Source organism: Macaca nemestrina, chromosome 8, assembly GCF_043159975.1.
Source record: "Macaca nemestrina isolate mMacNem1 chromosome 8, mMacNem.hap1, whole genome shotgun sequence".
NCBI lineage: Eukaryota > Metazoa > Chordata > Mammalia > Primates > Cercopithecidae > Macaca > Macaca nemestrina.
The window spans coordinates 73,264,256-73,277,964 of NC_092132.1; the positions used below are offsets into that span (position 1 = coordinate 73,264,256).

General features: G+C 32.1%; 1 protein-coding gene across 1 annotated transcript in view; it reads left to right on the plus strand.

The window, feature by feature from the left end:
- The first annotated feature begins 3,617 nt into the window (after nt 1-3,617).
- Nucleotides 3,618-13,709, plus strand: part of LOC105483595 (transient receptor potential cation channel subfamily A member 1) — a 68,245-nt gene continuing 58,153 nt past the window's right edge. Inside the window, exon 1 of the mRNA XM_011744518.2 lies at nt 3,618-3,683. Within this exon, the coding sequence (XP_011742820.2) occupies nt 3,662-3,683 (22 nt within the window). The 5' untranslated portion in view covers nt 3,618-3,661. The remainder of the gene's footprint in view (nt 3,684-13,709) is intronic.

Sequence of the window (13,709 nt, forward strand, 5' to 3'; positions counted from 1 at the left end):
TATGGCTAGCCAATTTTCCCAGCACCATTTATTAAATAGGGAATCCTTTCCCCATTTCTTGTTTCTCTCAGGTTTGTCAAAGATCAGATGGCTGTAGATGTGTGGTATTATTTCTGAGGACTCTGTTCTGTTCCATTGGTCTATATCTCTGTTTTGGTACCAGTACCATGCTGTTTTGGTTACTGTAGCCTTGTAGTATAGTTTGAAGTCAGGTAGCGTGATGCCTCCAGCTTTGTTCTTTTGACTTAGGATTGTCTTGGAGATGCGGGCTCTTTTTTGGTTCCATATGAACTTTAAAGCAGTTTTTTCCAATTCTGTGAAGAAACTCATTGGTAGCTTGATGGGGATGGCATTGAATCTATAAATTACCTTGGGCAGTATGGCCATTTTCACGATATTGATTCTTCCTATCCATGAGCATGGTATGTTCTTCCATTTGTTTGTGTCCTCTTTTATTTCACTGAGCAGTGGTTTGTAGTTCTCCTTGAAGAGGTCCTTTACATCCCTTGTAAGTTGGATTCCTAGGTATTTTATTCTCTTTGAAGCAATTGTGAATGGAAGTTCATTCCTGATTTGGCTCTCTGTTTGTCTGTTACTGGTGTATAAGAATGCTTGTGATTTTTGCACATTTATTTTGTATCCTGAGACTTTGCTGAAGTTGCTTATCAGCTTAAGGAGATTTGAGAGATTTTCTTAATACAACCTCGATTTTCTATTCTACTAAGTCCAGTTTTGCTAATTGTCTATAAGCTGTTCTTTATAATTCAGAGATTTTTTTACTGCATATGAAATGTCTGCTATTAAAATGTTTAGCTTTGGCTACTAAATAATAACTCAATTATATTATCACATAAGCGGGCTTCAAAATACCCTTACTGATCCTACTTTGAAATGTTGTTGTCATGATTCCACAAGTCATTACTCTTGCTTATAGTGTAATTTTCTATCATTTTAATATTGAAATTTTAAATTCATTATTGCAAATTTCAATACTCGGTATGACTTTTGAGTAATAATAATCGTATGCATTATCATCATCAAGGTTCCCAAAGAATTTACACAGAGATTAAAGCTTTCACATGAATAAATATCAAAGTTAGAATTCCAATAGTTCTGTACTAAAGACCATTTTTGTATATTTAAAGCATAATCATATTCATTTTAAACTTTGCCCAATATCACTGTGATAAATATTAAATATTAATATTTAATATTAAAGCCCTTTTGCCTCTATAACTAAATCACTTAAACACTAGGGTAAGCTGTTGTATTACTTATAACAAATTTCTGGCATGACTGTGGTGCTTTATCATTTCCAATGTTGTTGAAGTGCTTACTGTTAATCAATCAATTTAAATTCTCAAGTTGAATTCAGCAAGTCACCAGTGAGATTCTAATTCCCACACTGACAAAAGACCTTTAGGTCCTCATTTTCTTCACCTTTTTGCAACTTTTGCATTTATATTTTTCTACCATTTTAAAACTGTTTACTCATGGCTTTCTTGATGACGGAGTCTTTTTCTCTTCCTGCCTCTGAACATACCCCACTTTTTTGTCCCTCTGCTCTTCCCAGGAAGTCAAAAATCTTGAAGTCACATTAGACCCTACTTTCACTCATCTCACCCTCAAGTTGTCCTCCAAGTTCAGTAGTGTCTATGTCCTAGAGGTCTAATAAATCCTTCTGACTCTTAATCTCAACTGCCACAGTTCAAGACTTCAACCTTTCTGAGTTTATGACCGTGATGTCATCCTTACTGATTTTACTGACCTTACTCTTGGCCTGCTTAGTTCACCACCTACAATGCTAATCGGGTGATCTCAAAAAAAAAAAAAAAAAAAATTGGAATCTTAAACCTTACAAGGTGGACATCCCCATTACAAAAGCATCCATAGTCCTTCTTGCTCTCCTCTCTTTCCATTCCTTCATGAGAACCCATGTTGCAATTTCTTCATTTCACCATCGTCTTTTCTGTCCGTGATCTGCACATGCTCTTCCATCTACGATGATCTTGCTCGCATTTGTTTTTCTTTGCTAATCCAATATTATCCTGGTTAGTTCTAACTCACCAAAATCAATACAATATGGACATCCCTTTCTTCAGAGAGCCTTCCCTGACCAACCCTCATCCATAGCTGTGGTCCCACAGCACCTGGAAAAGGACTATTGACAAATGTGTTTCCTCTTCCTCCTAGGAACTACACTTTCCAACCTCCCTTGCAATTATTGTAGCTGCATGGCCACAACAGACCTGATCCAAAACAATGTCCCTAGAACTGCTCTATGCTCTTTCCCTTTCATGGTTCAATACAAGTGAACATGACAACATAGAAAACCATGAATTGAAGATGAAAGACGTACTCTATGGTAGAATGCTTGGTCTCTGAACCACCAGTTGAAAAAAGTCTCTGGCTGATTAAGAATACTGTTTAGGACTTTGCATATTTGAGATACCAACCATTATTGCCACAGTTAGTGTACATATTACACTCTGCACATTCTGCTGCAAATATCTACTTTTCTTTCTTATTAACCTGGTAGTTTCTTGGGAGATCCTAATATACCACGTCGTATATAGTTACTACTCAATAAATGTTTCTGAATTAATAACTGAGAGTGAATAAAAATGCTCTAGGGACAGAAAACAGAGAATGCATCAGATGAGGCATTTTCAATCAAGTTGTCATATCTGATGTCTAAAGTTAGCTTGATTTAATAAAACATTATAGTTTTCACAAGATAATTTGTTAACTACTTTCTTAAGAAGTTTATGCTTCCCTGAGTCATATCTCTAGAAGACACAGATACATACTGATGGTATGGGAATTTGCCATATTTTATTTTGATACGTTCTCTTGGATAGTTCAGTTTTGTCTTCAATTTACTGGTGCATAACAGATTTTAAGGAGTAAATGACAATGCTGCAATTCTTCATTTACTTTTCTTGATAATCTGTCTTTTATTCAGTAGGAGGACGGTAATTAGTTTTCCACCAAGGCTATTTAATTCTTCTATGACTACTACTGTTAACTACAGTAGTCATCCTTTTTCTGAGATTTCACTTTCTGCAGTTTCAATTACTGTGGTCAACTGCAGCCCAAGCATAGGCAAGTACAATGAATAAGATATTTTAAGAAAGAACACATTCACACAAATTTTCTTATACTATATGTTGATAATTGTTCCATTTTATTATTTTTGTTGTTAATTTCTTGCTGTGTCTAATTCACAAATTAAATTTTATCATATGTACATATTTGTAAGAAAAAGATAGTATACATAGTGTTTAGTACTATCTGAGTTTCAGGCATCCACTGGGGGGTCTTGGAAAGTATCTCCCATGGATAAGGGGAAACTACTGGACTTTGGTTTGTGGTTTTGCATTACAAAGGAGCCATGGTAGGTGAAACAAACTTATAAGCAATAATTAAATTAAGTGATTGGTTTCGAGTAGACAGTAATCAAATTTCAAAGTTCACATTATGAATACATAGTGATCACCCACCATATAGTCTAATAAAAAGGCATAATATTGACTCTTAGAATGAACCGCCCCTTACATAATTATATGAGACTATAAAAGTGGGTGCAACCTATTGCCTGTGTGAGGAAAGGAACACTTCTCCGCTTGATTATTTATGCCTGTGTAACATCAGAAACAGGATGTCAATTTTTATGAAGAAAGGTAAGCATACCTTTTCTTCAATATCTTGTAACTTTCCAATTTTTAAAGGATAAAGCATGTATTTCACAAGATGAGTACAGGTTTCTGATATATAAAATAAGTATAATTATTACACTAACATATACGTCTGAATGCCAGTTTGAATTTTAACTGTAAAAAAAAAGTTCTCATTTTGTACTTAATGTTATTTTGTTTCAATCTGACATAGTTACCACCATGAACTAGATGAGGTAAAAACTTCTATACATCTAATTTTGTTTGAATTTTTTGAGCTATGGTTGTCTAGAATTCATTGAGAAGCTTATGTCTTAGAATCCTAAAAAGGTTTCCTCTAGACTGGGATAAATTAGTATATTTTTGAAAAGTCAAACAAGTTTGAATGTCTTTATAGACTGAAGACAAACTTTGAACTAAAGATATTGTGTTAGCTACTTAAGATAAACACAATTAAATATTTTTATATAATAAAGTAGCGCAGTTTTCTAAAAGTTCCACATATGATAAAATTATTAAAATAAATAGCAAAGATTCTTCATGAGACAAGAGCTTTTTTTTGTGGTCTTACTGTTGTGGATTCTGGTGTGAAACGATCTGGGTATAAATTAAGTGCACAGAGTTGCATCATAGAAGATTCTTATAATTAATAAGTACCTTAAAATGTACTTCCAAATCTTATAAAGTATTACTTGTACTTGAAGAAATCTACTATATCTCTCATTCACTGGCAGATATCACGGAAATGCATTTCAAATTTTGGCAACTGCTTCAGGTTAAATAGTTAGAATTAAAAATTCACAGCAGAAAGATTAAGTTCATCATCTGATTAAGTTAATAAAATATGTGCACACTCACAAGAATTTAATACAAGTAAGATACATGTATGTATCTTATTTTATTCTAAAATTTGAAATACGATTTGCTGTAAAACAAATGACTCTTAGCAAGATTTCCCTTGTCTGGAGGCCAACTTAATTAGCTTTTTTATATCTCACATTTTAAATAATCTTATCAGATTTGGCTTTTTATTGATTGCTTTCATAGTTACTCTAGACCATGGTTGCCAAGAGCCCTGGGAATGGTGCTGCTTTGGATAACCTGTGTAAATCAGTTTGTCTTCTGGGGAGTAGAAAGAGCAAGATATGCTTAGGTTTCTTTGTAACAAAGTACATTAAGTTTCGCTGATTACCAGTAGAAAAGAGCATTTCATAGATGTCAAAGTGGTGTGTGGGTGGAGGTTTGTAATTTGTCTCATTACTTATCCATATTAAAAAAAATTTTCCATCTGGAACTCAGTTGTCAGCAAACTAAAGACATGGCTTGATGAGCAGTAGACTCTCAATGAACATTAGTTCCTTCCTTCCTCCCTGACTCAATACTTTTCTGTCATTCCAATATTTCAAGACAGGCATAAAGTTATTTTCTCCTTTCCATATGATTTGGAAGAAACAGAACAGAATTTTTAATTACACAGAAACTAAAAGAAAGCACTTGGATTGAGATTGTTGTCTATACACACATATCTACCTTCCTTCCCATCTGAAATCCTATAAAACAGCAAAAAAAAAAAAAAAAAAAAAAAAAAAAAAAAAAAATTAAAAGAAAAAGTAAATCCAAAACAGCATGGAAAAAAAGAATGCCACCAACAGACTAGAAATGTTACAGGATTCTGGAAAGATAGACAGTAGACAGGATTGAATACACAAAGTTGTTAAAGTGAAGCAAAACATGAACTAAACATAAGCAAAAGAATGCTGTGATGGGAAGAGTGAAGGAGGAGCCTTGAACACAAAGTCAGTTGCCACAAGATATAAAGACAGCTTCAAGCATTCATCAGACAAGTTATTAATTGAGAAACGAAGGTGAGAGCTAGGCTAGCAAGCACCACTCCCCTCTCTGATCTGTACTAAGCAACAGGCAGCAAAAGTGTCTGCCCATAGGCTAAAGCAGAGTGTGGGCAAGTGGGTCCTGAGGCAGAGCAATGCTCCAGGGAGGACAAGGAGCTCCTGTTCCCAGAAAGGGAGCTGAAGCACACAGTACTGTCTTCCTAGTGGCCCAGCCAGCCTCTGTCATAAGAGACTGATCTTAGTGACTAGAGGAGGCAAGTGGACAGAAATACTAAAACACAAAAATGAGCAGAGATTATTGAACACTAGAAGGAACTAACATTATTATAATGAGAAAAAGAGGTTAACAGGACAAGCAAAGCAGGGCTTTAGAATAAAATATAATTTAAAATGTGAGAATATGTTACATTGACAGAGACTCAATTAGAAACTTTGAAATAAAGCTTTCTTCATGAAATATATATATAATATATGTATGTATATATATACACACACACACACACATACTTGATAGATCCATATAACTGAAAAACACAACAGAGGGCTGAAAGATCAATTCAAAGAATATTCCCATAATACAATATAAAAGGACAAAGAAAAAAATGTTAATGATAAGCTTAAGATGCAAGGAAAATGGGTTAAGAAATTTTAATATGCACTAAGAAAAATCAAACAGAGAAAATGGAATGTATAGGAGCATCTATATATTCAGCTAGAAATAGACAGTCAACATCAATTCCTCCTTTCTTTTGCCAATGGCATACTTCAGTTTCTCTCAGGGAAATGGAAACTATTCTTGTACCATTCTCAATCCATTTTGAGTTTACTCAAATTCAATTTGGGTACAGCTGGCTCCATGCCTGATTTCAACACAGGGTCTGAATCTTAGGTCTGGATAATCAGATTATTGTTTTTCTGGCTATGGTGACTAGCTAAGAAATTGAATTCATAACCCAATTACAGCCAGTAATATACATAGAATTTTATAGAGCTGGTAGAAAATTCAGTGATCATACCACTGGACATAAACTTGGCAGATTTCAGCCTGAGACTGCCATAGATAGAGAGGTGAGTCTTCAAACATGTCGTAAAATTTCTTCCTATAAAAAAAATTAAAAGAAAGAGAAAATCCACTTTAATGAGAGTGAGACTCTGGATAAAGTTGTGTCTTAAATAAGTACCAACATAGGCCATTTTAATACTGGGATCAATTAATTTATCTTTTCGTCAAGTCATTTTAGTTGTGTTTTCCTACCACTTGCCATGAAAAGATGCCTGAGATATGCAGAAATAAATACTACTACTAATATAATGGAATAAAATTTCCCAAAGCCAAAGAAGCATAATTACTAGATTGAAATGATATTTCCAGATAATTATTTTACAGTACTGAACAAGGTAAACAATAGAAGATCTTTATTGAGTTGCATACTGGTGATATTTTAGAACACCAAGAAGATAAAAATTCTAAAAGATTTTAGAGAGAAAATTAAATAACTTACAAAGAAATGAATTAGAAACAGATTGATATGATACTTTATCTGCAAAACTGATATTAAAAAGTAACATCAAAATCTTCCAATTTCTGAGATAAAACGACTTTGAAAGAATTTTGTATTTATTTAAACAATAGGAGGCCAAAATAAGGACAGCTTCATTACAGTTAAGGACATGCAAAAACTTAGAAATTTTAGTATCAACACACCACCTCTGTCTGGAAGAATTATGTGTGTATAGAATACCGAAAAACTAATATGAATACAAGACAAAGAATTACAAAAAAATACAGAATGTATAAATACAGATGGGAGAAGTGATCAAGGAAGACCTAAGCTTATTATATTTTAAATAAGGAAGATATAGATAATCATTAACTCTTGAGTTTGACAAAAATCTTAAGCTTAAGTGCGATTGTTAAAATTAAGGAAAATCATAAGAAAAAGTAGAATGCGCAAGGGCCTGGAGTGGTGGCTCAGGCCTGTAATCCCAGCACTTTGGGAGGCTGAGGCGGATGGATCACGAGGTCAGGAAATCGAGACCATGCTGGCTAACATGGTGAAATCCCATCTTTACTAAAAATACAAAAAAATTAGCCAGGCATGGTGGCGGATGCCTGCAATCCAGCTACTCGGGAAGCTGAGGCAGGAGAATTGCTTGAACCCAGGAGGCGGAGGTTGCGGTGAGCCGAGATCAAGCCATTGTACTCCAGCCTGAGCGACACAGAAAGACTCCATCTCAAAAAAAAGAAAAAAAAAAAAAAAAAGAAAAAGTAGAATGTGCATTCCCCAAAACAGTAAAGGTTAAAAGAAAATGCACAAGGTGAACCTAACCAGGAAGAGGAATTAAAATAAAAAAGAAAACAGGAAAAATTTTAAAAGTTATATAAAAAGAACAAATGCAAATGTATCCATGATCACAATAAATATAAATAAACTTCCCAATTAAAAACAAGATTAGGTTAAAAACAAAATAAAACCAACTCTAAGCTGCTTGCATGCAACACATATAAAGGAAAAAAAAGTACAGATAAACGTTGAAAATAAAAAAATATGTTAGAAAAATAGTAACAAAGAGAAAGATGGTATGGCAGTATTAATATCTAGTATAAATGAAATTCAAGTATAAAAAATTAAAGAAGATAAATATATATATTTCATATTGATTAGATTATAATTCATCAAGGTATAAATTTACCACCATTGGTATGAACATTTCTGTACTAAAAACATAGTTTATAAGTATATAATTAAGTAACTGATTGTATACATGACTAAACTGTCAATTACACAGCTGTGGTGGAATTCCTTACCATAGATGTTTGCATATCAAGTAAATGAAAAATAATGAGGTAGAAGACTTGAAGAACAATTGATAACATTAAGCTAATGAATCTGTATAAAATGTCATATTAAAAATACTACTTAAATGGAACTTCAGCCATATATATTGGACAATATAATCTCAACAAATTTTTTAAAACTGTAGGCAATATAAGATAACTGAGCACTATCAATAAAACAACAAACTAACAAGAAAAAGTTAGTTTAAAAAAGTTCCTAGCCATTGAAAATTTAAAACATCATTTTCAATGTTTGCATTGAAAAGGAAATTAGAATTCAACTGTTAGAGTTAGTAAGACATAACTTTTAAAACAATGCCTTTTCAACACTGATGAGACAAAAAAAGTGAGTCTCAAATAAAATTTTATCACTGGCCGGGCACGCTGGTCATGCTTGTAATCCCAGCACTTTGGGAGGCTGAGGCAGGCAGATCACGAGGTTGGGAGTTCGAGACCAGCCCGGCCAACACAGTGAAACCCTGTCTCTCCTAAAAATACAAAAATTAGCTGGGTGCGGTGGCAGGCGCCTGTAATCCCAGCTACTCAGGAGGCTGAGGCAGGAGAATTGCTTGAACCAGGGAGGCAGAAGTTGCAGTGAGCCAAGATTGTGCCACTGCACTCCAGTCTGGGTGACAGAGCTAAACTCTGTCTCAAAAAAAAAAAAAAAAAATCACTTTAAGTGCATGTATAAAATAATTTAAAACAGACAAAAACCAAGATAATTTTTTAGAAAAACTTCAAAATCAATTCTGAAATAATTTCACATGTAAAATAAGTTAAATAGAAAGGATAAAAGCGAAAATATTTCATAAGAAACAAAAAATAGAAAATATGATTGCTAAAACCAAAAGCTATTTCTTTAAAAAATCAAATATCTAAGAAATAATAAAAAAAAAAACTTACAAATTACAAATGAACATTAGAAGCAAGACAGTGGGAACCACAGATATAGGGAAGATTTAGAAATTTATGAGGATACTACGAATCCTAATAAATTTTTTAAAATGTTCATTAAATGGATTATTTTCAAGGAAACTAAAAATTGATAAATTTAACTCAAGAAGACAGAAAAATCTAAGTAGACAATAACTATACAAAAATAAAAAATACAGTCAAATGCTGATCCCTAAAATATACCATATTTTAATGGTATAATAGGTGAGTGCTTCTAAAACTAAAATAGATTATAACCTAAACAGTTCTATAGCCTAATGAAATTCCAGATTGAAATAAAATTTAAAATGACTATAAGAATAAGAAGCAGATACACTGATCTATAGAAATTTGTCAACTTTCATTTCTGTGACTATATGTTCAGCTCTTCTAACTAGTACCCAGCTTTCAACTCACTGAATAACAATAAAAAAGCGATTATTTTACTTAAGAAATACACATTCATGTAGATAATGACTCCAAGAATTCAGGATAAAAACTAAAATTTAAATTTAAAATATCTGAACAGAAACAGCAGTAGCTACAAACCATGTGGGAAACAGATTCTACAGTTTAAGTCTGAGAAAGTTACAGAAAAAATTTTAAAAAATTAATCAAAACCTAGAGTTGCTAAAATATTCATCTAAAATGTCCAGTTACAAACCAAAATATTATAAGACAAGCAAAGAAACAAGTCAGTGTAGCGCATACTCAGAAAGAGGAAAAAGCAACAAACAGAAACTAATTCTGTTTGGGCATAGATATTAGATTTAGCAGTTAAGTATTTCAAATCAGCTAATATAAAGATGTTGAATGATAAAGAAAACATTTTCAAAGAATTAAAGGAAAATATGTTGACAATGATAAAACAATAAGGAAATTTTAATAAATAGAAACTAAAAACAAAAAGAACCAAATGGGCATTCTAGAGTTGAAAAGACAACAATATAAATGAAAAATTTACTAGTAGGCTCAATAGCAGATTCGGGAACAATGAAGAAGTAGTAAACCTGAAGACAGATCAATAAAAATTAATCTAAAGCAGAGATAAAAAGGATTAAAAGTGTTGAACGGAAACATGGACAACATTAAATTTACCAGCATACACATAATGGAAGTCCCAAAAAGAAAAGAGTAAGAGACAGAGAAGAAAAATTATTTGAAGAAATTATGACTGAAAACTGTTCAAATTTGAAAAAAAAGTATTAATCTACAAAGTCAAGAAGGTTCATGAACACTAAGAGAGTTAAACACAAAGATGTCAACACATGGATACCTTATAGTCAAGTTGCTGAAAGACAGAGAAAAATCTTGAAATCAGAAAAAGAAAAACTACTTATCTCATTGAAAAAAAATAAGATAATTTGTTGACTTCTCACTGAAAACAATGGAGGCCAGAAGGCAGTGTAATAACACTCAAAGTGAGGAAAGAAATGCCTATCAAACAAAACTTCTATATCCAGCAAAAAGTATTCCTTATTTTATTTTCCAAGCAGACTTGCCTTATTAGATATTCTAAAAGAAATCCTTCATATTGAAAGAAAATAATAGCAGACAGTAACTCAAATCTATAAGAATAAATGAAGACCACTAGCTATGGTAAATAAGTAGGCAAATATAAAAGTCTGTGTATGTGTATGTGTATCCTCTTTTCTTCTTTTAATTTCTTTTAAAAATGTGAAATTGTTTAAAATAAGAATTATAACGCATCATTTTAGAGTATATACCATGCATAGATGTACAAATGTATTACATATGACAATAACATAAAATGGGAGAGGAAATTGTGATACATTGGAGCAACATTGCCATAGTTTACTGAATTAAACAAGTATTAACCTAAAGTAGACTGTAATAAGTTAAAGATGAACATTGTAATCACTATACTATGAAAATAACTTGAAAACATCTAAACAATCTACCAACGAATTAAAATGACATGTTAAGACCATTGTTGGATACAAAAGAAGGCAGTAGAGAAAAAAAGAGTGAAAGAAAAAGACGTGATACAAACAAACAAATATTAAAATGGCAGTACCATATCAATAATCATATTAAATGTCTGATATAATGAGTAAATATTGTAATTAAAAGGGAGAGACTGTCAACCTGTATAAAAGAGAAAGATTCAACTACATGCTATTTATAAGAAATAGTTTAAAAACAAATAGATTAAAATTAACAGGATGGGAAAAGATCTGCCATGTGAATGGTAAGCATAAGTGATCTGGCATGACAATATCGTATAAAATAGACTTTAAAATAAGAAATATCACTAAAGACCATAAAGGAAATTTCATAATGATAAAAAGTGGAAAGACAATAATTATAAGTATGCATACTTCTAAGAACAGAGACACTCTCTCAATGGAGTATAAATCCTGACAGAATTGTGAGAAGAAACAGACAATTTAACAATTATAATTTGATATTTTAATACTCTCAGTAACTGATGACATAATAAATAGAAAATCACTAAGAATATAGAAAACTTGAGCAACACTATCACTCAAGTATACCTGCTCAGAAACTTTACCAAATGATAGCAGAATATACATTATTTTCAAGTGTATGTAGAACAGTCTACAAGATAGACCATATGCTAGGCATAAAATGTTTCAACAATTCTACATTTGAATTCACATGGACTGAAACAATACAAAGTATGTTCTCTGGTCATAATTGGAGTGAATTGAATATCCACAACAGAAATAAATTTGGGAAAATCCCACATACTTGAAAATTAAGCAACACAGTTCCAAAAGTAATCTGTGAGCCAAAGAACAAACCAGAACTGAAAACATGCCAAATCAAAATTTATGAGATGCAGCTACTGTAAAGTTAAGCAAGTATTTTGTATCTTTAAATAATTACATTAGAAGAAAGATCCAAGTAAGCAACTGAATGTTCTACCTCAAAAAGGTAAAGGAAGAAGAGCAAATTGAACCCAAATAATTAGAAAGAAAAGTTAAAGAGAGAAAAAAATGAAACCAAAAGTAGAGAAACAACAGAGAAAATCAATACAATCAAAAGTTGGTTCTTTGAAAACCAATCAACGAAACTGATAAACTATTAGCTATGAAAGAGAGATTACATAAATGACAAAAAACAAGAATGAAAGAAGGGGCATTATTACACACCCTACAAGAAACTGATTGACTAAATTGATTGTAAAGGAATTCTATGAACAACTCTGTGCCAACAAATACATAAGCAACTTAGATTAAATGGACAAACTTCTCAACAAATTACCTAAATTTACTCAAGCAAAAATATTAAATCAAAATAGCTCTATAAAAGATAAAAAATGAATTAGTAATTAAGTATCTTCCCAAAGGCCTGCAATGGTGAATTCTATTAAACCTTTAAAAAAAAACCAATATTATACAAACTACTTCAGAAAATAGAAGACAACATTTTAAAACTTATTCAGGGAGGCCACTGTTACACTACTGATAGCAAAACTATACAAAGATATCACAAAAAAAGGCAACTACAGATAAATATTCTTCTTGAGCCTAAACACAGAAATCTTTGACAACATATTAGCAACCTGAATCCAGTAACATATGAAAAGGTTGGTTTAATATTAGAATATCTATTAATATAAAATAAGTGAGAAAAACACGTGATCATCTCAATAGTTGTAGAGACAGCATCAGACAAAATTCAACACCTACTCTTGATAAAAACAAAGAATAAAAATATTTTCCTCAACCTGATAGTAGATATCAATGAAAATCCTACTTTAATGTAATATTTAATGTTGAAAGATACTGTTTTCCCCTAAGATTGGGGAAAAGGTAAGGATATCCACTCTCTCCTCTTATATTCAACAATGTCCCAGAGCTTCTAATCAGTGATTGAGGTGGAAAAAAAATTAAAGGCATACATTTGCAAAAGGAAGAAGCAAACTGTCTTTATTAGCATTGTCTTGTATGTTTAAGATTCTAAAAAGTCCCTTACAAATCTATTAGAATTAATAAGCAAAGTTAGTAATACTGTAGAAAACAGATCATTATGAAAATTCAATTGTATTTCTGTAAACAACAAATCATCTGATGGTAAAATTTAAAAAATCATTTCATTTAAAACAGTTTAAAACTAATAAAATCCTTAGGAATACATTTAACCAAAAATATGCATGAACTGTACATGGAGAACTACAAAGCACTGCTGAGAGAATCAAGACAGATCTATGTAAATTGAAAATACACCATGTTTATGGATCAGAAGACTCAATATTTTTAAAATGGCCCTTCTCACCAAATCTATCTATAGACTAAATGCAACAGGCATATCCAGAAACAATGCTTCATCAGTCATCGAGGCATCCCTCCATCTAGTCAAGCTGACACCTAACATTAACCATCATACTACCCATCTGACAAGAGATTATTAACCTGAATA